The sequence below is a fragment of the Gymnoscopelus microlampas genome (genome assembly GCF_963454915.1).
Source record: "Gymnoscopelus microlampas genome assembly, chromosome: 2".
NCBI classification, from domain to species: domain Eukaryota; kingdom Metazoa; phylum Chordata; class Actinopteri; order Myctophiformes; family Myctophidae; genus Gymnoscopelus; species Gymnoscopelus microlampas.
In genome coordinates, this window is record NC_139939.1 from 36543443 (window position 1) to 36569859 (window position 26417).

At 41.1% G+C, this 26417-nt stretch overlaps 2 protein-coding genes across 2 annotated transcripts in view; both read left to right on the top strand.

The window, feature by feature from the left end:
* The first annotated feature begins 458 nt into the window (after positions 1 to 458).
* On the top strand, positions 459 to 11740 carry ndufb6 (NADH:ubiquinone oxidoreductase subunit B). Its single transcript, XM_084075307.1, has 4 exons — positions 459 to 736; positions 3241 to 3333; positions 10302 to 10346; positions 11601 to 11740. The coding sequence occupies exons 1-4, from the start codon at positions 557 to 559 to the stop codon at positions 11664 to 11666; spliced, it is 384 nt and encodes a 127-aa protein (XP_083931433.1). The 5' UTR covers positions 459 to 556; the 3' UTR covers positions 11667 to 11740.
* Positions 11741 to 12824: 1084 nt separating this feature from the next.
* The window catches only part of LOC311055158 (uncharacterized protein), a 28527-nt gene continuing 14934 nt past the window's right edge, over positions 12825 to 26417 (top strand). The window contains exons 1-6 of the mRNA XM_084071256.1: positions 12825 to 13003; positions 15533 to 18148; positions 20192 to 20263; positions 23005 to 23091; positions 23428 to 23486; positions 23701 to 23868. Of these exons, the coding sequence (XP_083927382.1) occupies positions 15536 to 18148; positions 20192 to 20263; positions 23005 to 23091; positions 23428 to 23486; positions 23701 to 23868 (2999 nt within the window). The 5' untranslated portion in view covers positions 12825 to 13003; positions 15533 to 15535. The remainder of the gene's footprint in view (positions 13004 to 15532; positions 18149 to 20191; positions 20264 to 23004; positions 23092 to 23427; positions 23487 to 23700; positions 23869 to 26417) is intronic.

Here is a 26417-nt window from a genome sequence, read left to right on the forward strand (position 1 = left end):
GGCGAGCCTTCCGGTTACCTTATATTGATATTGATAATAATTTGCCATTCCAGCCATAATCTTCTGGATGCTGCTTTAAAGCTATTTTTACAGAAAATGTACCATTATTCTGCGTCCGGTTTATTCCATAGAGTTAAGGTTTATTCCTCCATCTAGTGGATTCAAGTTGGCATAAATGTATTAAAGATGAAAACTCGGTGAAACCATTCCTAAATGAATGCACATTATGACTAAATCCTTTATTGCAAAAAACTATTTATATATTTTTGTGGTTGTGAATAAATGAATAGTCCAAAAATGGACCTAATGTGTTGGACCTGATGTTTTGTTTGAGAACCACTGTAATAATGAACCACAACGGTGTCTGTGTGATTGAGTACCATTCAGTCCAGTAGATGTCGCTCTATTATTCTTAACACATCTCTCTGTCACACTCACACTTCCGCTAAGCTCTTCTTCGTGGTTGTATTTGTGGAAGTGTGTCCTCCATGGTGTCATTGTAGGTGTTGAGGTTGAAGAATACGCAGCGAGAGATAAACAACAATAATATACCATCATGACGGGGTACACGGCAGACGAGAAGCTCCGCATGGAGCAGCTCACCAAGCTGAGGAGACAGTGGCTGAAGGACCAGGAGCTCAGTGCTCGGGAGCCCGTCCTCCCTGTTAAGACTGGAGGAGCCGTGGAGAGGTTCTGGGCTAACTTTCTGACACCCAAGTCTATGTGGAGGCTTTATGTGAGTATATGTAGTTTACATCATAATAATATGCGACTATACGTACATAATGATAATAAACTATGTATAATACTGTATGTCTAGCTACATTGTAATACACTCTATTAGCAATGCGACTGAGTGATGTTTGGAAACAACATTACGATTCTCCTGCCCCAGCACTCACTGGTCTAAACATTGTGGGCATCTGATCTCAATGATGGGCAGCTCAAAGAATAAATGTAAGCTTTGGAAAATGGTCAGAAATAATAATATATACATGATTTGAACAGGCATAGTACATCATTATCAGACTTAAATTGTACCCTTTAACTTCTTGCTTGTTTATGCCATAGGTTTATGCCCAAAATGACAGGCTAAGCCTTGAATCAAGACGGTCATCGGTCATAATCATATGACAGTCTTGTATCAAGACTAAGGCTATACACAGGTTTTGTAGCAATGTAGAAAATGTAGGCGTTCAATTTCATTAAAAGTCCTAGTAGGTATTTGGCTCCCATTTATGGAATTCATGTAAATTAAATATCTGCTATATAGCTTAAATAGCTGCTCGGAGGTCTCAGGGGTCCACTGTACCGGTTACGTACTGTTACTACTACTCATATTTAATGTTGGACAATATTTTGTATGTCTTATGGTTGTTTAACGTGACCATGCACTGATACTACTAACAAGACAATTCTGTAAAATGTCAAGAATTGAGAGGGATTTATTTGTCACTTACTCTCACTTAGGTACAGTGCAGTGAAATGTTGGTGGGACATGTTCCGCAGAGACTGTGTGTTAACACAACAATACAGCTAAGATAATAATTATGATCAGTAATAATACTGCAAGTAATGAAGTAAAAAAATAAAATTAAAATGTGTAAGATAGAAATAAAGGTAACGAACAGGTAGGATAGACCTCTTAAGGCAGGTATAATATCTTAAGCAGCAGTGTCAAATGCGAAGGAACCAGAAGGCACACATATACAGTATATATCAAAATCAGTTGTCTATTCCACGTGTTTATGTACATTGTGCAAGTAACATCTTAGCAGCAGCTCAGGATTATTAGTTCTTACAGTTGTTTTTGTTTTTTTTACCATTTGTAACCCCTGAGAATTAACCTGTTCTCCCATGATGTGGGAATTGGGAAACCTAACATCTACTGCTAAGGCAATAGGGAATCCCCCTTGGCCAGGGGAGATCATCATAATCTTTTGGTCTTCAGGCTGAGCTACTCTGCTATAGTACATTCACCCACCTTTGGCTTCCCCACACCGGGAATAGATAACTCATTTCGATCCTGGCAGGCCACGGCACCAATGTGACAACCGAGATTCAACCCGGGTCTCCTGTGTGGGAAGCCAAACCTCTACCGCTAGGGCAAGAGGGAAACCCTCCTTGACCAGGGCAGATATTAGGCGTTGCACTTCAGCTTAAGCTTATTCTGACTGTTACACACACACTCATTCAGTTGCAGGAAAAAAATACTCTTTGTGAGCTGTGAGACACCATCCATTTCGCATGATCACAAACAGTCTGTTAACTGGGATGCTGTATGTCCTTCATAATTCTTTTTGCCGTACTCCTGCTGCCATATGTGTCCTGCAGGGACAGTGTTTGTAGCAGAGTAGAAAGATTTGCCATTGCCGTTTTTGCCACAGTCTCTGAGGGGCATGTAAGACATCTGCCTCTGCTTACAGAGGTCCGTGCTAATCTCCTTGGTCGTTCAGGAAGAGGCTATTTTCCTGCCACTACTGCCAATGTCTCTTGGGTTGTTTAACATGACCATACTTAACATGTCTTATAGGTTGTTTTAACATGACCATACCATACATGAGTTTGTTTAACCACATGAACCCTATCCTCTCTATTCTGAGCATGTCATAGGTTAACATTTGGCAATAATGAATAAACATTTGGCAAACATTTGGTGAACAACATAGAAAATCTACACGGTAAGCTCACAACGTATTGGGTTGTGTTGTGTTTGAGCTTGTATTGGCTATTTTCTCTATTTGGCTTAAATGGTATATTACCCATGTTAACATCAGGGGCAGGGCAGGGTACATTTTCAGTTTAAGTTATGGCTATTAGGTAGCTGTATGGTTAGAGAGCCCACCTTGGAAGCCAGAGGTCCCAGGTTCAGTTCCAGGCCTCAGTTACTCACCGAGGCATTACCCCTATTACGCCCACTGCTCCTGTTACTTAGGATGGGTTAAATGATTCCTAATTTCGCTGTGTATGCAAATATACAGTCACAAATACCACAAAGGCATGTGGACTATATAAAAGAGAGAAATTAAATTGACATTATTTGACAACTAATGTGTACAAGAATCAAAATAATATGTTGACATATCATGAACATTTAAGAGTTTGCCTGAAATATTCAACTTAATTGTTGAATATGATATCGATATGGATATGATATGAAATTGCTTCCGCATAAATGTTACGTTACTCTCTTATTTGTCTGATTTGTCTACTGATAACATGTTTGGTTTCTCTTTTCAGACCTACAAGGCATACACTGGTGGAGTGTTCGCATTGACACGTCTTTTGATACCTGCATGGGTTGTTCACTACTACGTGAAATACCATGTTGCTGTAAGTGAACATAAACGGTTGACATTCAGAAAATAAGTACAGGAAAACACAACATTTTAGCTACAGCATGATATTACGCTAATCAATATACCAGATGATATCAAGTCTCATGTCTCAATAAGATCCATAAGATATTGATATATCATCAAGCTCCCATTTAGACTGATTCTAAAAACGCCTTCTAAATCCTAACCTAAGATTTCTGAAAAACTTGAGATTTTTATTCAAACATGAGAAAAAGTATCTATGGATATGGTGCATACCAGAGTATTGGACTCGAGTCATAGTGACTGACTCGAGTCTGACTCGCAAGTCATATTTGACGACTTGCGACTCGACTCGGACTTTGTATGTAAAACTTGCGACTCGACTTGGACTTTGATTGTAAAACTTGTGACTTGACTCGGACTTGGAAGGTAAAAGACCAAGAGACTTGAGACTCGACTCGACTTGCTAGCCAATGACTCCCGACTCGACTCGACTTGAGACAAGATGACTCGTGACTTGTTTTGTCATCGGAGTTCCCCCCGCATAATAAACAGAGCAGTTGAGATTTCATTCGGCCAGATCTTTCTCAATTTTACTTGAATTCTTATCATTTTAATGTTTATATGATCTGTAAAGCTTATTTTTTCATTTGGTATCAGTCATGGATTTATTATAATTTATTATAATTTATTTTCTTATTTTCTGGAATATATTTCCACGCGCAATCGCGCATAATAAACAGCGCAGTTGAGATTTCATTCGGCCAGAACTTTCTGAATTTTACTTGAATTCTTATAATTGTAATGTTTATATGATCTGTAAAGTTTATATTTTCATTTGGTATCAGTCATGAATGTATTCATAATTTATTATAATTTATTTTCCTATTTTCTGTAATTTATTTCCACTCGCATCTTCAAGCCATGGTGCCGTAGATACATAACCGGAAAACTCGCCCCAAAACACCATCGCCCCCATTTCTTTTCGCGGACCAGCGGTTCTTGTATTCCTGTATTTGTTTTACTGAGGATAAGGTTAGAAATAAGTTTACGGTTAGCCATGTTATTAGTTTTACTGAGGTTACGTTTAGGAATAAGGTTAGGTTTAGGCATAGTTTAAAGAGGTTACGTTTAGGAATACCAGGTGAATATCACCGGATTTCCCCCGGGGTGACTGTTTTGGGGCGAGGGTTTTGGTGTTCGTCTGCAGTGGGCAACAGTGCATGCGTCCGCAATAATGCTATCAGGATCAGATTATTAGATATTATTATCAGATATTAGAAGTATATTGGGTACCAAATATACTTACCAAAGAAGTTTTACTTTGGGAAGGTTTTCAGACTCATCCATTCATTGCACTGACCCCAGTTTATATATTTGTAATGGTTCAGGTTTCTTTATACCTGCCCAATAATCTCTCTCTCTCTCTGTGTGCGTGCATATGTACAGTATATGTGTATATATATATATACATATATATATATATATATATATACACACACACACACACACACACACACACACACACACACACACACACACACACACACACACACACACACACAGTATATCTAGGTGTGCCCTGGGATCTTTTGGCTATGCCAGGTGTGCCTTGGCACCAAACAGGTTGAGAAACACTACTTTAGTGTAATTTAGCCTTTCCCTAGTTCTAACTAAATGATCAGACATGTAATGTTGTAATGGATAAATGAACAGCTTTATGCTGGTTTAATTATTGACTTTAAGATACGGTTTCTCTCCTCCTGAGTGCTTTGTGGGTGGGCTGGGGAACAATAGTAGTGAGGGACTTGACACAACCTTGTGACTCGACTTGTGACTCGGCTTGACTTGCCCACAACAGAAAGACTTGGGACTCGACTTGGACTTGGGACCAAATGACTTGGGACTCGACTTGGACTCGGACCGGAGGGTTGGATTGACTTGGGACTCGACTTGGACTTGGGACCAAAGACTTGGGACTCGACTTGGGACTCGGACCTGAGGGTTGGATTGACTTGGGACTCGACTTGGACTTGGGACCACATGACTTGGGACTCGACTTGGACTTGGGACCAAACGACTTGGGACTCGACTTGACTCGGACCGGAGCGACTTGAACAATACTCTGGTGCATACTGTCAGTAAATGTAGTGTGTTGCAGAACAGGATGTTGGAGAGATTCTTATGAGCTCAGATTAGTATTATTTTGTATTATTAGTGTGGTTGCCCAACAGGGCAACCAGACTATAGTACTCTATACACTTTATTTCTTTATTTCTTTATTTCTTTATAGATAAACAATACTTTACAGCGCATCTCCTCCCACAGTTTTGATCCCCTAATGTTGTGCCATATATCAAAATGACCGTCTAAATCGGGAATCGTGCGCGTGTATAGGGCTAAGAGATTGGTTAAATAGTTTAATTGATATTGATTTATTAGTGCATTAAATTTCCCCATCCACTTTAATGTAAAAGTGAAACAATTCACATTCAAGTATTTTTTTCTCAGAAACCGTAAGAGCTAGAGCTACCAAATTCGGAGGGAAGGTTCATAATATTATCCGAAATTATTGAAAAAATAATTAAACCATTCGGCCTCATGGTGGCGCTATAACAGCCCACTTTACCTTTTGGCCTCTAACTCTTGAACCGTAGGTCCTAAAATCAAAATTTCTTTTCACCTGGATTCCTTGGGTCACGACGCATCTCCCCATATAGGTCACGTCCATTTGCGTCAGGATAGATTTTTTGATATTGATTTATTAGTGCATTAAATTTCCCCATCCACTTTAATGGGAATTGCAAAAACTCCCATTCAAGTATTTTTTTCTCAGAAACCGTAAGAGCTAGAGTTACCACATTTGGAAGGGAGGTTCATAATTTAGTCCAAAATTATTAGAAAAATAATTACACCAATCGGCCACATGGTGGCGCTATAACAGCCCACTTTACCTTTTGGCCTATAACTCTTGAACCGTAGGTCGTAAAATCAAATCTCCCCATATAGGCCACGCCCATTTGCGTCAGGATAGATTTTCCGCCATTTTGAATTTTCTTCAAAACACACTTTTTGCTCCTTTTCCTACAATTTTTTTCCAAATCTCACACAAATCGGTACACATGATCTCTGAGCCTATGCGGTAAACATATCCAAACGGCATTTTCATAGTCCTTACCGTTCGTCCGTAAATGGCTTCCAAAGTTAGCGGGAGGGGCCCGTTTTACCAAAAATGCCAGAAATCACGAACGAAACGTCCGGTCAATCCCAAATTCAAATCACATGTCGAGGGTGGTTTACTCAACCAATCCCCAAAAGCATTTCCACTTTGACCCATAGGGGGCGCCACAAATGCGCAAAATGTAACCGTTTGATGCAAAAACAAAATGACCGTCTAAATCGGGAATCGTGCGCGTGTATAGGGCTAAGAGATTGGTTAAATAGTTTAATTGATATTGATTTATTAGTGCATTAAATTTCCCCATCCACTTTAATGTAAAAGTGAAACAATTCACATTCAAGTATTTTTTTCTCAGAAACCGTAAGAGCTAGAGCTACCAAATTCGGAGGGAAGGTTCATAATATTATCCGAAATTATTGAAAAAATAATTAAACCATTCGGCCTCATGGTGGCGCTATAACAGCCCACTTTACCTTTTGGCCTATAACTCTTGAACCGTAGGTCCTAAAATCAAAATTTCTTTTCACCTGGATTCCTTGGGTCACGACGCATCTCCCCATATAGGTCACGTCCATTTGCGTCAGGATAGATTTTTTGATATTGATTTATTAGTGCATTAAATTTCCCCATCCACTTTAATGGGAATTGCAAAAACTCCCATTCAAGTATTTTTTTCTCAGAAACCGTAAGAGCTAGAGTTACCACATTTGGAAGGGAGGTTCATAATTTAGTCCAAAATTATTAGAAAAATAATTACACCAATCGGCCACATGGTGGCGCTATAACAGCCCACTTTACCTTTTGGCCTATAACTCTTGAACCGTAGGTCGTAAAATCAAATCTCCCCATATAGGCCACGCCCATTTGCGTCAGGATAGATTTTCCGCCATTTTGAATTTTCTTCAAAACACACTTTTTGCTCCTTTTCCTACAATTTTTTTCCAAATCTCACACAAATCGGTACACATGATCTCTGAGCCTATGCGGTAAACATATCCAAACGGCATTTTCATAGTCCTTACCGTTCGTCCGTAAATGGCTTCCAAAGTTAGCGGGAGGGGCCCGTTTTACCAAAAATGCCAGAAATCACGAACGAAACGTCCGGTCAATCCCAAATTCAAATCACATGTCGAGGGTGGTTTACTCAACCAATCCCCAAAAGCATTTCCACTTTGACCCATAGGGGGCGCCACAAATGCGCAAAATGTAACCGTTTGATGCAAAAACATTATTTCGGGGTGGATCGATCCTTTCAAAATGAAACGCAAGCGATCTCATGAGAGACGTGACAATGTAATTGGCGCAGCCTCCGACATTATTCCTCCCGGCCTATTCCTCGAGTCCCGGCGGCCGCGACCCGCGACCGGCGTCGGCGCAACCACACTCTGCAATTTCCCCGGAATTGCGACGCGTCTAGTTGATATTGATTTATTAGTGCATTAAATTTCCCCATCCACTTTAATGTAAAAGTGAAAAAATTCACATTCAAGTATTTTTTTCTCAAAAACCGTAAGAGCTAGAGCTACCAAATTCGGAGGGAAGGTTCATAATATTATCCGAAATTATTGAAAAAATAATTAAACCATTCGGCCTCATGGTGGCGCTATAACAGCCCACTTTACCTTTTGGCCTATAACTCTTGAACCGTAGGTCCTAAAATCAAAATTTCTTTTCACCTGGATTCCTTGGGTCACGACGCATCTCCCCATATAGGTCACGTCCATTTGCGTCAGGATAGATTTTTTGATATTGATTTATTAGTGCATTAAATTTCCCCATCCACTTTAATGGGAATTGCAAAAACTCCCATTCAAGTATTTTTTTCTCAGAAACCGTAAGAGCTAGAGTTACCACATTTGGAAGGGAGGTTCATAATTTAGTCCAAAATTATTAGAAAAATAATTACACCAATCGGCCACATGGTGGCGCTATAACAGCCCACTTTACCTTTTGGCCTATAACTCTTGAACCGTAGGTCGTAAAATCAAATCTCCCCATATAGGCCACGCCCATTTGCGTCAGGATAGATTTTCCGCCATTTTGAATTTTCTTCAAAACACACTTTTTGCTCCTTTTCCTACAATTTTTTTCCAAATCTCACACAAATCGGTACACATGATCTCTGAGCCTATGCGGTAAACATATCCAAACGGCATTTTCATAGTCCTTACCGTTCGTCCGTAAATGGCTTCCAAAGTTAGCGGGAGGGGCCCGTTTTACCAAAAATGCCAGAAATCACGAACGAAACGTCCGGTCAATCCCAAATTCAAATCACATGTCGAGGGTGGTTTACTCAACCAATCCCCAAAAGCATTTCCACTTTGACCCATAGGGGGCGCCACAAATGCGCAAAATGTAACCGTTTGATGCAAAAACATTATTTCGGGGTGGATCGATCCTTTCAAAATGAAACGCAAGCGATCTCATGAGAGACGTGACAATGTAATTGGCGCAGCCTCCGACATTATTCCTCCCGGCCTATTCCTCGAGTCCCGGCGGCCGCGACCCGCGACCGGCGTCGGCGCAACCACACTCTGCAATTTCCCCGGAATTGCGACGCGTCTAGTTGATATTGATTTATTAGTGCATTAAATTTCCCCATCCACTTTAATGTAAAAGTGAAAAAATTCACATTCAAGTATTTTTTTCTCAAAAACCGTAAGAGCTAGAGCTACCAAATTCGGAGGGAAGGTTCATAATATTATCCGAAATTATTGAAAAAATAATTAAACCATTCGGCCTCATGGTGGCGCTATAACAGCCCACTTTACCTTTTGGCCTATAACTCTTGAACCGTAGGTCCTAAAATCAAAATTTCTTTTCACCTGGATTCCTTGGGTCACGACGCATCTCCCCATATAGATCACGTCCATTTGCGTCAGGATAGATTTTTTGATATTGATTTATTAGTGCATTAAATTTCCCCATCCACTTTAATGGGAATTGCAAAAACTCCCATTCAAGTATTTTTTTCTCAGAAACCGTAAGAGCTACAGTTACCACATTTGGAAGGGAGGTTCATAATTTAGTCCAAAATTATTAGAAAAATAATTACACCAATAGGCCACATGGTGGCGCTATAACAGCCCACTTTACCTTTTGGCCTATAACTCTTGAACCGTAGCTCGTAAAATCAAAATTTATTTTCACCTGGATTCCTTGGGTCCCGACGCATCTCCCCATATAGGCCACGCCCATTTGCGTCAGGATAGATTTTCCGCCATTTTGAATTTCCTTCAAAACACACTTTTTGCTCCTTTTCCTTCAAATTTTGTCCTAATCTCACACAAATCGGTACACATGATCTATGGACCCATGCGGTAAAGATATCCAAACGGCATTTTGATTGTCCTTACCGTTCGTCCGTAAATGGCTTCCAAAGTTAGCGGGAGGGGCCCGTTTGACCAAAAATGCCATAAATCACGAACGAAACGTCCGGTCAATCCCAAATTTGAATCACATGTCGAGGGTGGTATACTAAACCAATCCCCAAAAGCATTTCTACTTTGATCCATAGGGGGCGCCACGAATGCTCAAAATGTAACCGTTTGATGCAAAAACCTCATTTTGGGGGGATCGATCCTCTCAAAATGAAACGCAAGCGATCTCAGGAGTGACGACACAATGTAATTGGCGCAGCCTCCGACGTTATTCCTCCCGGCGTATTCCTCGAGTCCCGGCGGCCGCGACCCGCGACCGGCGTCGGCGCAACCACACTCTGCAATTTCCCCGGAATTGCGACGCGTCTAGTTTATTATGTTTTGTATGTTGCAACTAACAATAACTGTTGTCTCTTACAGAAAAGGCCCTACGGTATTGTGGATCTCAAACCCAAACTTTTCCCTGTAAGTACACCATTTTTGAAAATATGTCCTAAAATCAGGATAGTGCTGCATAATTGATTAGATTTTACTTTATGTTTTGCGAGTTCCATTTGAAATCCACCCATTACATCCAAGTGCAAATTTAGGGCTACAGGTGGCGCTAGATGAAAGGGCACAAGGTTATTCAAATCAATAGGGCTCATTGTCCAGGGAGCATGACTGAGCTCAGCACATTTTAATGGCAGTCTTCCAGGGCAGAGCAAAGACATTTAGAAGGCCAGGGCAATGGGCAAACAGCGGAACCCCATCCAAAATCCAACGGTCTACTCTGCTGCCAGAAAAAAAAAACTATTTCCCCCTTAGTTGCATAAGTTAATTGTCCATGGCCAGTAGGCTACATAGTTGGAAAGTGCTTTTACTCTTAATTTTTGGACAACTCTAGAGGCAGTGAAATAATGTACCTGCTTCTGGGCAACATTTAATACATCAATCAGCTTTGTTACTATCAAAACAATGTGAAATGGAGGAAGTAATATGTATGCATAATCCATCTAACACTTAACATTACTTTTAACTTTTAAGATATGTCCTTGTCATGCTGGTGACATACCGTAGATGCTGGGTAGGTTAGTTACTGTACTTTCTGACAAGGTGAAAAGGTGAGGAGGAAACATTGTATACAATTTCTCAGAGATCTGTCCCAAGCAACAACAACACAGACTTGCTGCACAGCAATGGCTATTTTAGATAACTAACATGACAGTTAGCTAGCTTAATTATTTGTGTGTGTACGATGCTCCTGTCATATATTTGGACAAACTGGCTATATGCAGAGGGGAAGAGGGGATTACTTGCTTTTCTTTTTAATCAGACAGGATGTGATCTATGACCAAGGGTGTTTCTGTGATTAAACTTATTTGACAAAATACAAATTTCCATCCAAAAAGTGTCCTCTGGAAGTATGTAGCATGGCAATCCTCCCAATAGATGTTGAGATATCTGTGTGCAAGTGGAACATTTTCACCTTATGGTGGAGGAAAGGCCACAGGGTCACCAAATTCAGTTGGGTTCACTTCATCCTCTTTTGAACATGAGCAAATGTCATGGCAATCAAGCCTGTCGTTTTTTGTGGTATCTTTATTGGGAGTAAAGTGGTGGACACCTGGACGGATGGGTGGACTGACCGATCAACAGCCATCCAAAAATGAAAACAGAAAAATAAAGGTGAAAGAGGGGAACATGTTTAACCATTCAATTCTTCTTCTTTGTGGTCAGGGTGACACCATTTTGGAGACGGGTGAAGTTGTTCCAGATCTCCCCGAGAGCCATGGCCACCACTGATGACATCAAATATATATTTCATAATGTCTCTCTTGTAAAAACTGTGTATATGTCATTAAAATATGTACAAAATGCACTGTGTCAGCTGTTGCCCTTTTTCATTCTTTCTTTTTTCCCTTTTTTTTAATGATAGTGAATAAGAAGAGACTGTGTAACATGCTATTAACTGTAGTAGTACCAAAGGTAAAGGGAGAGCATGAATGATGCAGATTCTGAGAAAAGTGAGAGTTGAAGAGGTATTTTAAAAAACTGCAGAGGACATCAAAGCCTATAATCTTTTGATTAATAAAAGCTCTGGAGCCCCAGAAATGAAATAGTGTTTATTTTACTCATGGGAATGTCAATGTCATTTAAGTTGTGTCACTGCCAGACACGACTTAGCATGTGGGAATAGAAAGTGATTTATGAGATAATGTGCATATAAGTATTGTTACTAGTGTTGATGTGTATTGTATATTATTGTATGTCTTTAAATGTCTCGATGAACTAAATACACAGGGCCACAATGGAAACATCGTGATATCCTTTTAGCATCCTTTTAGATTGTATAATCGTACCACTCCACTGTACTATTTCCAAACTGTTATATTAATAAAGTATTCAATCAATCAATCAAAATGATTTAAACTGCACAGAGCCAAACAGAAGGTGGCGGTAATGCAACAATTATTGCCTAAGAAGAAAGAAAAGAAGAAGACCACAGAACAGCGTTGCCATGTCCACTTATTATAAGCGACTTTGGGCTTGTTTTTCTGTAAAGTTGCTTTTAAAAAATGATGGTTGCGGTTTTGTGGGCTTGTTTCTAAAGTGTAACTGCTTATTTGGGCTTGTTTCCTAATGTTGTTTAAACCAGTGGTTCTCAAACATTTCCAAGTCAAGGACCCCCAAATTAATATGTATTTGTCTGCGGACCTCCATCTGAAAATATTTATGCCAGGGACCCCCATACAAGATTTGTGTTGTTAAAATGTTTTAAAAATATTCATTTTTTTTTCATTTGTCTTCAAGATTATTTTTGAAAATAGCCAATGTATTATGTTTACAGGTCTATGGTCTAAGTTGGTTGCTTGTTTCTCTCGCAATTCCTGGCAACGCTGCCACAGAAGTGTACAGTTCAGTCACAGCGCCCCCTGTGGTATTGTTGAGTACAACAAACGCTGGACGCCCTCTGTCCCAAACAAATATCACACAACAAGTTAAGTTACACAACTACTATACACAAGGATCATAAAAGTTGGTTCCCAGAAAACGATGTTCGTGTAAAAAATGATGAAGATATCTCAGGAAAGGAAGGATTTAAAAGCTGCCATTCGCAGAGGTGTTTAAGGAATTCAGAGGTAAGGTTGTCGAACTTTATACCCTGAACCTGTTAGCTAACGTCAACCATAGACAGAGGCCTCCGGATCTAAACTCCTGGTTAATGTAACTACTAGAGACTAAATCTAGTTTGAATTGATGAACTCTGTGTTAAATAAAGGCCTTGACGATGGATCCACTGTTCGCTAGTAGCTATGGGAGAGGTAAACGAAAGAACACATGGAATCCCTGCGATCGAACTATTAGCTACATTGGCTAAAGGAAAAATATCGATACTGTCCAAGAGGAAGGGCTCCGTTTAAACTATTTCAAACAAACAAATAATGGCGTTTAAAGTAACGTTGAGTTTCGTTCAGTGATAAATGTAATGAAGAATATTTAAAACGGCAAATATCTGCCTATACCTCTCTGGCTCAGACTAGCTGCTGGCTAGCTTAGCTAGCTTTATGGCTCGGGCTACCTATGTGGTAAACAATAACTGATTGATTGATGTACTTTATTTAGTAAGACATGAGAACAACAGTACATGGAAGTACAAATTCACAACACAGGGTCTACTAAACTGGAAGACTCATAAAGCACTAGCTTGTTTAAAATGAGATCCCCACACACTCAAATCATGATGACATAAGAGACAGACAGACAGATATACACACTACAGAACATCATACTTGATGAGCTTACAGGTTACTGGTACAGTATGAAGAGTGAACACTATGTACAAGAGAAGAGAAAAATCAGGGAGGGGGACTAACTACCATCTTACTCACAATCACATATCGTATGTAGCAAAACTTTTTATGACTCTTATTGACGTTTTTCTTCCACGCTTTGGAACATTAACGTTATCTTGGTATTTTATGCTGCTGACGATTGGCTTGATTTCATGAAAAACGTTCCTAACGTTAGTTACTAAACATAGAATTAAACCCCATAGAGATTGTTCCAGACAGTGCTATTTCACTAAAGTAAGATATAGTATGTTAGTAGTATCATGTTATGCACATAACATTTGCAATACTGTATATGCATGGTAAACCGATTAGAAATCCATACACTTAATACATATAAATATAAATAAATACATATATATATATATATGCTTTGGGGATTTTCTTGTGAAATACTTCTAATATCAAATAATAATATGCAGTAGTACTGTTCAGTAAGTCATCCCACTTTCAGATGCAAATATCAGCATTTAAAAGTTTGTTAAAATAAAAGTCTTGAATATTGATGGTGACATTGGATTCCCAGGCTGTGGAAAGATTTCTTTGATACCATCATTATCTACTATGACCATTGGCATACTATTGGAAATAACAGACAGGTGTGGGACTAATTTTATATGGAAATTACAAAGAGAGAAAAAGACAAGGTTATGAATTAATGTAAAATATAACTACATTATAGGCCTATGTGTTCGATTTTTTGGAATATTAGAGAATATGAAAGACTAGAGGTTCGGGCCACTATGTGGACCTCACACCTACGTCTTACTGCCGATCAACCATTGATTACGCTCTTATGGAGATCCCTGATGTCATCACTATATGCACATATGTGCATGTCCATATGGAGACCTTTGTATCTGTCAGTCCTTGTCCCTTTTAAGCCTATATGGAGATTCCTGATGTCATCTATATATAATATCAGCTCCATATAACCGATATGTATATGTATTCGGGCCGCTATGCGGCCCGAACGTCTAGCGTGACGCGTCGTTCACTTTGCAGTGCCACCTTACAGGCACCTAAAGAGGTGACGTGCATCACCTCTGCAAGGACCCAAACCCACTTTGTGATTCATCGTGATGTCAGATTACGTCACACTGGCGTGATGTCAGATTACGTCACACTGGCTACATACAACGTTACAACGTACATACTGACAACCGACATGGCGCAGGATTCAAATTGTATATATAGATATATATATGTATATGGGCATATTGGTTATTTATGGAGCTGACTGATTTGTTTGGACTTGATGCCATGATGACACATTGAGGTTAGACAACACACACTATATTTGGGCATAGCTGCATTGGGAACTCGGAGGTCAGAGGTCCGCCCACCCGCCAGCCAGGCAGTCCTCCCTTAAGCCATTTTTGAGTGGTGCCAACCACTCCTATACATGACTTTGTCCGTATGTATGTATGTCTGTCCAATAAACAAACATTGATGACAACATCAATATGGGGATCAATACGGGGCTCATCAAAGGCACCACTCTCTTCACACAGGGTGTGATTTTTAGCGGCGCTAGCCGCTCTATACCTGACTTTGTCCGTGTGCGTACGTCAACGTTCTGATTGGTCAGGTGCGTACGTCAACAAAGTGATTGGTCAAGCTTCACGTGACACGTGGCTATAAACACATTATAAACACATATCGATGACAAAATGTATCAAAGGCGCCGCTACCTTCACACAGGGTGTGATTTTTAATATAAGGAAGATATGGTTTTTATGATCTTTCTTTTTCAAACTGCCCAGTGATTTTTGTTTTGTTTAAACCTAATCCATCTTTTTTTCTTTGTCATTTCAGATAATGGCAACGACCAGGCTTTCCGTGCGGCGGTCTCGGAAGAGTGCCCGGAGCAAAACGTCTGAGTCATTGTCCTCAGAACCTTCGCCAGACTCCAAGTGCCCCATCTGTCTAGATGTCTTCCACAACATGTCTTACCTGGACCTCTGTCTGCACAAGTTCTGCTTCCGCTGCATCCACGAGTGGTCCAAGAACAAAGCAGAGTGTCCACTATGCAAACAGCCATTCAACTCCATCTACCATAGCATCAAGTCGGAGAAAGACTTTAAGAAATATGACCTGCGAGCAGCAGAGAATGGCTCCTTTGGGTCTTTTGGGTCTTTTGGCGGTGGTGCACGCTTCAGATACCGGACCACACTGACTGGTGTGCGTCGGCAGCAGGCCCAGAGGAGAACATCCCCCCCTCCAGATAACGGAGTCATGTTTGAGAGTTTATCTGTTGCTCATCCACTGCAGCTTCAGGAGCGCACCCTTCGGCACATGATGGCAAGGCTGGCGGCCAGGAGAAAAGCTGCCAGTGAGGGCAGGGAAGTGCGCCAGCTCAGAGAGCAGGAGATGGTGACATTCAGGAGGGAGTTGTACCGGCGTGGGGTGAGGGTGAGGAGTGTGCGGGATGGGGGCCGCTCCAGAGACACCTCGGCTGAGTTCTACCAAAGGAATCCTGCCTGCCTGCACAGACTTATACCCTGGTTGAAGAGAGAGCTTATGGTTTTGTATGGTGCCCACGGCTCACTGGTGAATATCGTTCAACACATTATCATGTCACGCATCACTCGCCATGACATGGAGGATGGTGCTATCCAGGACGAGCTCAGCCCCTTCCTCCAGGGCCGCACGGAGCACTTCTTGCACGAGTTCATTAGCTTCGCCAAGTCACCCTTCAACATGGAGGCCTACGACCAGCACGCCGCGTACGACCTTCCCGCACCCTCTTCCAATGAAGTCACCAGCTCCAACTCATCAGTGATTGCCATCTCAGAGGACGAGCAAGACTCGCCTGTGGAGCTGGACCCTCCGGGAGACTCCATATACAGCAGCGGTGGAGCTTTGAGCGAGTCAGCCTGGGACGATGAGACTCCTGGGCCATCGTACTCCACCATGGTGTGTCTGGAATCAAGCAGGTCTCAGCCGCTCTCTATCCTGGACTCGGATTCAGACAGCAGCACAGAGGAAGAGGGAGGGCAGGGGGAGACAATGCAGGAGTGCAGGGCTCCTACAAAACAGGAGAGTCACCATCCAATCTATTCATCTCCCCTGGGGAAAGGGCTTAAAAATGGAGGTTTGTCTTCTGATGATGATGACAGTGACTGTGTCATTGTGGGGTTTGTCAAGCCAGTGAGAGAGAGAACGCCAGAGTTGGTTCAACTCTCCTCTGACTCCTCTGAAGAGGTATCGCCATCTCACCGTACGACTGAAGAAGTGCCTATGCTTCCTCAACACATCCGCTTCGTGAGTGTCAGTCCTCCAGCTTCGCAGTGTGGGGAACAACGCTCCAGGCGGTCAGATAGTACAGAACAAGAGCACAATGAAATTGGGTCAAGAGGAAGATGCAGTAACCCCACTGTGATTCGACACAAGTTATCCAATGAACCGTCAGAGAGGAGAAGCAGTAGACCATCAGAGAGGAGAAGCAGAGACCGCCACAGCAGAGACCGCCACAGCAGAGACCGCCTAGACAGGAACAGCAGAGGAACTCGTTACTCTAGATCTAGAGAAAGGCAGAGGACAAGAAGCAGAGACCGGAGGAGGGCGTCTAAGAGTAGAGACTTGAGTCGCAGCAGAGGGAGGAGGCCTTCTCCTTCCAGAAGCAGAGACCGCCTCTCACACTCAAAACGGGATAGTAGGGATAGAAAGATGGATGGTGATCACAATGGTGGGACACTCAACACTGAGAGGAGGTCCTACTATTCCAAGTGCCACAGCAGGAGCTCCAACCGGCGGTCTTATTCTCGTTCCAGAAGCCGCAGTCAGGGTCAGGAATCTTCCTCTCGGGATAAGCATTCCCGACATCCCCGTTCTGGAAGCCAGTCGCCTTCTGCAAAAAGGAAGTCCCGCCATGACAAGCCTGGGGGAAAGAGGAAGTACAAAACAAGACACCTGGAGGAGCCCACCAAAGAATTGCTTCCTGAGCCAGATTCTTCTACCGCCTCATGTACGAAAGAGAAGAAGAGCAAAAGCAGACATCGTAAAAAATCCAAGGAGAAGTCCAGGAAAAAGAGTAGAAGTCTCAGTGTGGAGATCGTCTATGATGGAAGCTCATCTGAAAAAACAATGAGGCACCATAAGAAAAAGAAGAAACACAAGAAGAAGAGCAAAAGACACAAGAGTAAGGAGCGAACAGGGAAACACTCGTCCACTGTCATCACTATTGACAGTGACAGCGATCATCCTGCCAATGACTGTAGTGTCACCCAGGCCAGCAGTGATAACAAGGACAACCGTCTCAACCCTGCAGACTCTACAGTTCTAGAGTCTATGACAGGCGAAATGGAAAGGCAGTCTTTGACAGTGGGGGTGAACACCGTTACAAAACAAGAGTCATCCCAAGCTGTCGGTGCCTCTGAACCTTTCAAACAAAGTTGTGTTCCACATGTTGAGGGTGAAACTGTGGAAGATTGAATTTAACGCTGCCATTCATTTAAATGCATTATTTCTTTACACTCATTTCCATTGAACATATTACAAAGATGTGGCCAAAATAAATTTGCATGGGCTGTTCGGTTTTCTTACACCGTCATGACTATTTTGTATTTTCTACACCCAGTTAACCTCCATGTTAAATGGTGCAGTTTTAACTAGAGAATTGCCACTCGGTTGGAACAAAAGTGAAACTGTCTCTACACCAGATCTTTTTTTTTTGTATCAACAGTAATTTGGGGAAAACATTGAAAAACACTTAAAATATAATATACATATATTTTCCAATGGCACTCTCAGGGATGACAGTATGATGGTTTTCTTTTCTTTCTTTTTTTGTGCCAGCACAGATCAACCTAGATGTGTTGAATGCCATTATTCTATATGTGAGAGAAAGTTCTGTTCGAAGTCTTTAGAGAACTAGTGCTGCTTGATGGACTGCATACATTCTGAAATCATGAGTGAAGCCCAATGATTCTAAGAAGCTCCTAATCTAGGTGTGTGGGGCATGTATGTTTAAGCAAGCAACCTTGACATCAAACTCACACATTTTTCTTTGGAATTTGATATGACGTTCCCTCCCAGAAGAAGAACGACACATCAGGGATACATTAAGCCACATTCTTGAGACCAAACAGGTTCTAGCTGCTGCTCATGGTTATTAATCACTGTTTTATTTACAACTGATTGCATTTGGAGTTGGAAATGCTACTTTTGTGATTACGGTAGCTGTATTTAAGTAATAAATGGTCAACTTCTGCAGTTAACTTCCAGTTCTTTTAATAATTAGTTTTATATTTCTGCTGATTGTATTTGTAGAGGCAGAAGTGGGTACATCCTGGTATTGTCTGTCTTCATATTAATGTTTCTCAGCTCAGGTTTAGATCTGTATCATTTAAATGCAAGTTCAGTTAGATTGAAAATTATTCTTGCTCACATACAGTACAGTAGGTAACTAAATATAGAGCAGTTGGTGCAGAAATATCAACATATCACTGATGGTGCTATGCAGTATACCATGGTAATCTATACTTGAGTCAACAATACATTCATTATAGATCAGTAAGGAGTATTATGTAAACTATGGCTAAAATAAGCTGTTCTCTAAAGTCAGTGAATCAAACCATTGACATTTCTTAAAGCAGCATAACTTTCCTTTTCAACCCCAGATTTGAATCTGGTTTCCTGCGCAAGGACCATCAGGTCAAAATTCTTGTCAGATCCTGTGTCTGATACATAACCCGATCTAGACACGATCTAAATGTCTCAATAGAAGAGCAGGGAGACAAAATACAACCACCCCAATTATATAACTTATACTGTATTAACACAATCTACCATACAGATTTGACAAAATTACATTTTATTCATTAAACAAAAGTTACATCTTGGCTTTCATTGAACAAAATACTTATTTTTGTTAAAACTAAGTGTGCTTAATGATTAACCAATGCAATACATATATTCATATTAGAGTACTGACATTTATTTATGAGTGATACAGCCTAAACTACAGCAACATTTACCGCACCAACTTACCACAATGCTTGTGAGAGCATAGATGGGTGAGAGGGGAAGTGAGGGATACTGTTGTCATGTTTGGTTTGGTTTACACCATAGACTGTAAAATATAGGCAGTGGTGGAAAGTAACTAAGTACATGTACTTAAGTACTGTACTTAAGTACAATTTTGAGGTGCTTTTACTTAACTGGAGTATTTCCAAATTTCTATACTTTAACTTCTACTCCACTACATCTCAGAGGCAAATATTGTACTTTTTACTCCACTGCAATTATTTGAACACTTTGGTTTATTACTTTGTGGATTTTGATTATAAAAAAAGGTGATACACGTGAAGGTCTCAAACAGTACCACAGTGAATTTCCGGACAGGTTTCTAGTGATAAAAGCTTTTCCTAGAAATGCTTTTATTTTGAAAATAAGCTTGACAAATGGAAACTGTAACAGCTGCAGCCTGGAGTTACGTTGACGAACCTAAGCGCTAGTGGTAGCTAGCTTCAGCTTGCTTGCAACTTGATCATTCCTTTATTTATTGGACAAACGAAAGTCATGGCTTCCAACATGCACATTAAGGTAATAACGATCTAGCTGGCTTGAACTACATATGTTTGTATAATTAAATAGAGCAAAAAGGACAGCCTTATGTAGCCCAGATACAATACATTCCTACAGATGTATGTTTGCACCATGATCAGATCCACTGCTTGCAGCCAACTAGCTTCAGATTAGCATTAGCAGTTATACTGTCAACTTCTACTGAACTTTATTATTGTCACATCACAGAATTACAACATTTATAAAATGGCAAATGGGTGAAATGCTTTGTCGTACAACTACAAGCTCCCATCAGTTGCAATTTCCAAGAAAGGGGAGAGGGACGGATGGAGATGGAAAGAAAAACAGGTCCGATTATGTAAACTATTCCTATATGAGTAGAGAGTAAAATATATACAAATAACGTGCATCGTTAAAAGACACTATTGTGTCTACGTGTTTTGATTGTCTTGAATAGATAGAGGGCTGATCATCACATTCCGTCCTGCGCTTCTCTGCGGCACCACGTGTGTGCAACGTCTACACCACCGGTGTTTCGCCCGATTCAGTGATAAGTGTTCCCCATGCCTTCCTTGCGCCTCCGTCCCGCGTACAATGATTTTAGTTATAGCTGGCGCATCCGTCAATGATGATGATGGTCGTCGTGCACAGAGTAGTAATGAATGATGTGCCCTGTCCACTCCCGTGGTATTTCTGCCATATCAAAGTCGTGTAATGTTTTCATCAAATTGGCGGAGAAAGGCGTCTTGCAGACCTGAAGTTGTGCTGCGCACGTCAGTCTTGTGGTAGCCATGGATCACATGACGGTCGTCCGTCGCGACCGTCATGGAGGAACTTCAACATGGTGTTTGCACTTTCTCCATTTAGAGTCCGTAGACTCCGTACATCTACGTAAACGTTCAGATTTCAAATATAAAGTGCTTACCCCATGGCCACGGATGTTACAATTATTTACGGTCCCGCAGAAGTACCCGTATCTTCCGTATTGTTCAGTAAAAAGCATTTTAATCCGATCGGTGTCCATTTTCTCAGTTGTAATGGATCAGAGTGCAATACACCTCCCGACTGATGGGGTCGCGTAGTTGAAAGCATATGGAGAAAATAACCACCGATCGGATTAAAATGTTTTTCTATTGAACAGTACGGAAAATACGGGTACTTCTGAGGGCCCGTACATAATTGTAACATCCGTGGCCATGGGGTACGCACTTTATATGTGAAAAATGAACGTTCATGTAGATGTACGGGCAGTAAATGGAGAACGTGCAAACACCAGGTTAAAGTTCATCCATGACTGTCATGTTTCAGGGCTAGTCTTGTGGGAGCTGTGAATGGGATACGGAAATGCATCTGGAAAAACAAGTGTTCTATGAGTCTATTTTATGCTACTGCATGACATGTTTGGTCGTTAATAGACATTTAGAGTAAATCTGACTGTTATCTGACTGCTTCCATAATTCCATAACAACCTATCATGCTCTGTGGCATCATGGCATGGATGTATACAAATGCTTAGCCATGATTCACATGACAGGGCTAACAAATGCTCAGCACAGCAGGTCCAGTTGACCTCGATTTTGTCTCAAGATGGCAAGACTAAGGTGAAAAGATCTAGTGATGATGAAAAGTGTTTCATTTCTGGTGCATGGGTGGCAGGAGCTGAAGTCACAAAGAGTGCTCAACTGGCTAGTGTTTCAATAGGAACATTCAATAGGAACACAATCGATGACTGATACTCATGCCATTTGTCCTATATGTAAGGAAAAATAGTCTAATAGAAGTGTTTTACTTCTTGTCAATGCAGGGCATGATCAGTCAGTTAATCAGAAGAACTACATTATAGTAAGGGATAAACAGGTTGCAGTGCATAAACCCCTCAACACAAAGACAAATGCACATTTGCGAGTTCAGTGGTGCAAAAAATCATAGGCAGAAAACGGTACAGCTGTGCTGGCCCTGTACGTACATTGGATATGGATACAATGTATCCCACACAGACGGACAGGGGCGAATACATAATATTCGGCTGTCCGGCCTAGCGAAAATATCAAAAACTTGTCTGTAACGTCATGATTGCTGCTGATGGTTTGGTAAAAAAAATCATGTCAGAGGAGAGACACGTGGAGTTTATCTGGGTACAAAGGAAGCAACAAACGAGCAGAAAACATATAGACTTTCGATGGTTCACAGAATGGCTGCATAATGGCAAGGCCGGCGGTGTTGTCAGAAAACTCCCTCTCCACACCCATGGGAAATCCAAGCAGGCCTACTATTTTGTTCGCTGGGCTAGTTCCTAGTTATTCAATTTGGTTCAAATGCATAGTGGCACTAGGGGGAACACAAATCACTGGGGGGGGGGGGGGGGGGGCGAAATTCTGTAGAACACCAGTGTCCGAGCAGAGTGAAAAGCTGAGTAGTTTGGAAATCACACCAGCAAGTCTTAAAAGCATAATTTGAAGTTCTCCAACATGTTTAATTTCCAGTGGTACCTGTCCTGGGCTTGTATTCAAATTTCTAATGAGCAATCAAACTTATGCTACAGCCAGGCTTTTCAGTTACTCAAATAATTCAATGTCTTTGTTATGGTTATTCCTGACAGGGTTATTATGTATTTTGTAAACAGGACAAACAGTTTCTACCCCCCCCCCTCTTCTTTCTATAGAGCTGTTAATCTGATATTACTTCTGATAAAGGAGTTTGATCAAGTGTTTTACATCTTTTAATATTTTCTCCCCACCACATTAAACTGTTTTCTGTAGATTGGAATAATTGGAGGATCCGGCCTTGATGATCCCGATATCTTGGAGGGAAGAACTGAGAAATATGTTGACACGCCATATGGAAAGGTCAGTTTTATATTGTGAATTAGTTGAGTTAGAGTTGTATTAATATTTTTTATAATGCAGTTTATTAGTTAGAATAAGGTAAATGGTAAACTCCCCCTGGTATCTTCACCAGAACCAGTGCAGGGGAGCCACTTGTTATCCTGGGCCCTATGACATCACAGTATTAGACTGAACCCCAATGTGGATTAATCAAGTCATCCTGTCAACCATTCATCTTCAAGGGCCCCTGTAAAGTTGCGGCCCTTGCAGCTCAACCTTTAGTCTAGTGTGTATCAGAAAAGTTAAATCTAACTTGTTCTTTTGTGTATAATGCTGTTTTCTGTTCTTTTCCAACAGCCATCGGATGCTTTGATTGTTGGGAAAATTAAAAACGTTGAATGTGTGCTCCTTGCAAGGTGAGAAAGCACCTCTTACTTTATTGTTATGGCTTTGTTTATGTTATCTGTTAGCACCATCTAGTGACCATGCTTGGCACCATCCAAAGATTAAATGAAAGACCTGTTTATCAGTTTATGGTACAGATACCTCAGGTCCATTTTGAAAACTCTCACACATAGTTAAATCGACTCTCTGGATTCTACTGTGCATCATTTGTTGTCCTTGCTTCAGGCACGGGAGACAGCACACCATAATGCCGTCAAACGTCAACTACCAGGCCAACATCTGGGCGCTGTGGGAGGAAGGCTGCACCCATCTTCTGGTCACCACAGCCTGTGGTTCCCTCAGAGAAGAGATCCAACCTGGAGACATCGTCATGATAGACCAGTTCATTGACAGGTGGGTGGACTACCAGACACTTACCATTCTCCCATCAGAATCAGATCCCCCTCCCTGTATTTTGATCCTCAGCCCATTCGAGTTTACACTTGTCTTTACTACCAAAAACAAGACGGGATCTAATAACGGCATGGCTTCCCTGTGCAATCTGTAGCTATGTATAGCAACGTACTTGTGCATAGGTTGTGAACGACATTTCTGATCAGAGTACTTGCAAGCCAGTCTGGAGCTGTGCGTAACTCTTTAGGATGGGCAAGACTGACTAGCGTCGTCTAGGGACGTGTCGGAGGCATTTATCGATACGTTTATCTATTATTTTTTGCAATTAACTATACCTCCAACATGTTCAGAATTTGCGTCTAAGTCCTGAAGTTTCAAAGCCATGATAATAAAAAAACAAAAGAGACTTTATTTAAAGTAACCATGCGTTTACTTCACAATTCCTAGTCATGTCTGTTCATAGATAATAATCATTTGTTGTTTACTGTGTTGCTGAAACATCAATGAGAGTGGACAGGCATCGTCCTTGAGTGCATAGGGCTACACAACCCCCCAATGCTTTAGTTAATGATGAGTTGATCTGTCTGAACTATCAATCTGGACAAAGATACTGTTTAAAATTTTAAAACATTAACTCATTCACTGCCAGAATTATTTCTGGCGCGTTTGAACACTGCCATATTTTTCATTGAAAAAAAAAAAGTACTCAGGAGCCGAGATACAGAATTTTTAAGTTTTAAGTTAACAAGGAAGTGGATGGGAGTCTATATCTTCGAAAAATCATATCTCCGTGGTCTTTGGGTCAAAAAAAAAAAAAAAAATCTAAAAAAAAAAATTAATAAAAAAAAAATATTTTTTTATTTTTTTATTTTTTAAAAAGTCGTTTTAGTCGTTCTAGGCAGGCATGGCTTATGGACAGAAGTCGTTTTAGTCGTTCTAGGCAGGGAATGAGTTAAATGCTATGGGGAGAAGGAGGTGCTCTTTCCCTCCTACCGACTGTCTTGTGCTGTCATCGGAGTCACTGGGGTGATGTCTGGGTCATGATGGGTCGTCATATCGAAACCGAAGTATTACCATATTGCAGTATTACAGTCAGCGTTTTATCAACCACTTTTTTTCTCCATTATTTGTCATAGGTAATACTGAATGTAAAGGCTGATTTACATGCGTCAGTGTCGCTCACCGCAAATAGCAGGTCAAGCAGCGCATGATTGAACATCACGGACATGGAAGTGTGACATACAAACTTTATGCTAGATATTTTGCACTGCACTGTTTTTTCATCTAGTTTGTTGTAATCATCCCACATCACACTCTCATGTGAAGTTGGCAGCACGCAACATGAGGAAATGAAACTTGAGTAGCACGCACACGACCAGATGTGCACTCACACAACACAGTCTCTCGCACACACTGTTCCCTCCCATTTGGAAAACAATAGCTACTGTAAGTTTTTTTTTACATTTTGAATTGTCTGCACGAGTTGACTCTGTTCTAGAGGCCTTACCCCTTTAGTGCCACGCTGTAAAAACACAACTGTTTATTCAACTGTTGTTAGTCCAACTCCAGATATGGGAGATATGCCATGTCTGGGGGTGGGCTAACTCCCTGACATGGTGGTTATTGTTTATTGGTTAGCAGTCCATCTGTCCTTCATTCTGTCCAAAATGTTTGGATGAGCATATCTCCTATTCCATCATGGCCTATGATGACCAATTGGTGTCAGGATAAATCTAGGTAAGGTGGTGTGTCATGTACCAAATGTAGTTCACTGTGACACTTTGGGGGAGACTATGGATTGCCCTGCAATACTTTACTCTGTTATACTCTTTATTGTTGGTCGCTTGTAACTAGGTGATAAGATTAAGCTTATTCCAGTGTTGCACTCGTAAGTTGTTCTAGATAAGAGCGTCAGTTAAAATCCTAAAATGCAAAAAATGAAGTCCTCTTTAACATACTGTAAGGTCAGCTGCCTATATTATGAGCGGTAGGTGCCGAATGAAGGGGGTTCTGTTTTTGGAAAGGGTTTCCCAAAATGCCCTTGACTGGGACGGCAGCAGGTTTCGTCTCTGAAACCTTTTGTTCCCATTGAAAAGTTACTTGCTGACAGTTCGGGGAGAACTGGTACTCCCATCGGTAGTGTAGATACACTGGGAAGAACTGGTGCTGCCATTGGTAGTTATATACTGTACATCAAGGAGAACTGATACTGCCATTGGTAGTGTCGACACATCAAGGAGAACTGGTACTCCCAGTGGTAGCCAAGATATGTTGCATGAACACACATTTGCATGCTCTTCCTGCGCTCTCTCAGTCTGTGACTTCTTCGTTGTAAGGTATACACACTCGGAGATGTGAGAGAGAGTAATATCAGCCATGTACTTAAACCCTTTTTCAGACTGAATTCACTACTCAAACTCATGCGCTCTTAAATTGCTTGTTCTTTGTCTTTTTTTCTCAAGTTGGACATAACAGATGAGAGTACAATGACAATATGTTAGCTACATTGCTCATATTGTTCTCTGTATAATGCCTCATCACCCTGGTCA

Excerpts from the sequence above, each read along its gene's own strand:
- ndufb6 (XM_084075307.1), top strand. The coding sequence starts at position 557 with ATGACGGGGTACACGGCAGACGAGAAGCTCCGCATGGAGCAGCTCACC. Across the intron at positions 737-3,240 it reads AGTCTATGTGGAGGCTTTAT|ACCTACAAGGCATACACTGG; the intron begins GTGAGTATATGT and ends TTCTCTTTTCAG. Across the intron at positions 3,334-10,301 it reads ACGTGAAATACCATGTTGCT|AAAAGGCCCTACGGTATTGT; the intron begins GTAAGTGAACAT and ends TGTCTCTTACAG.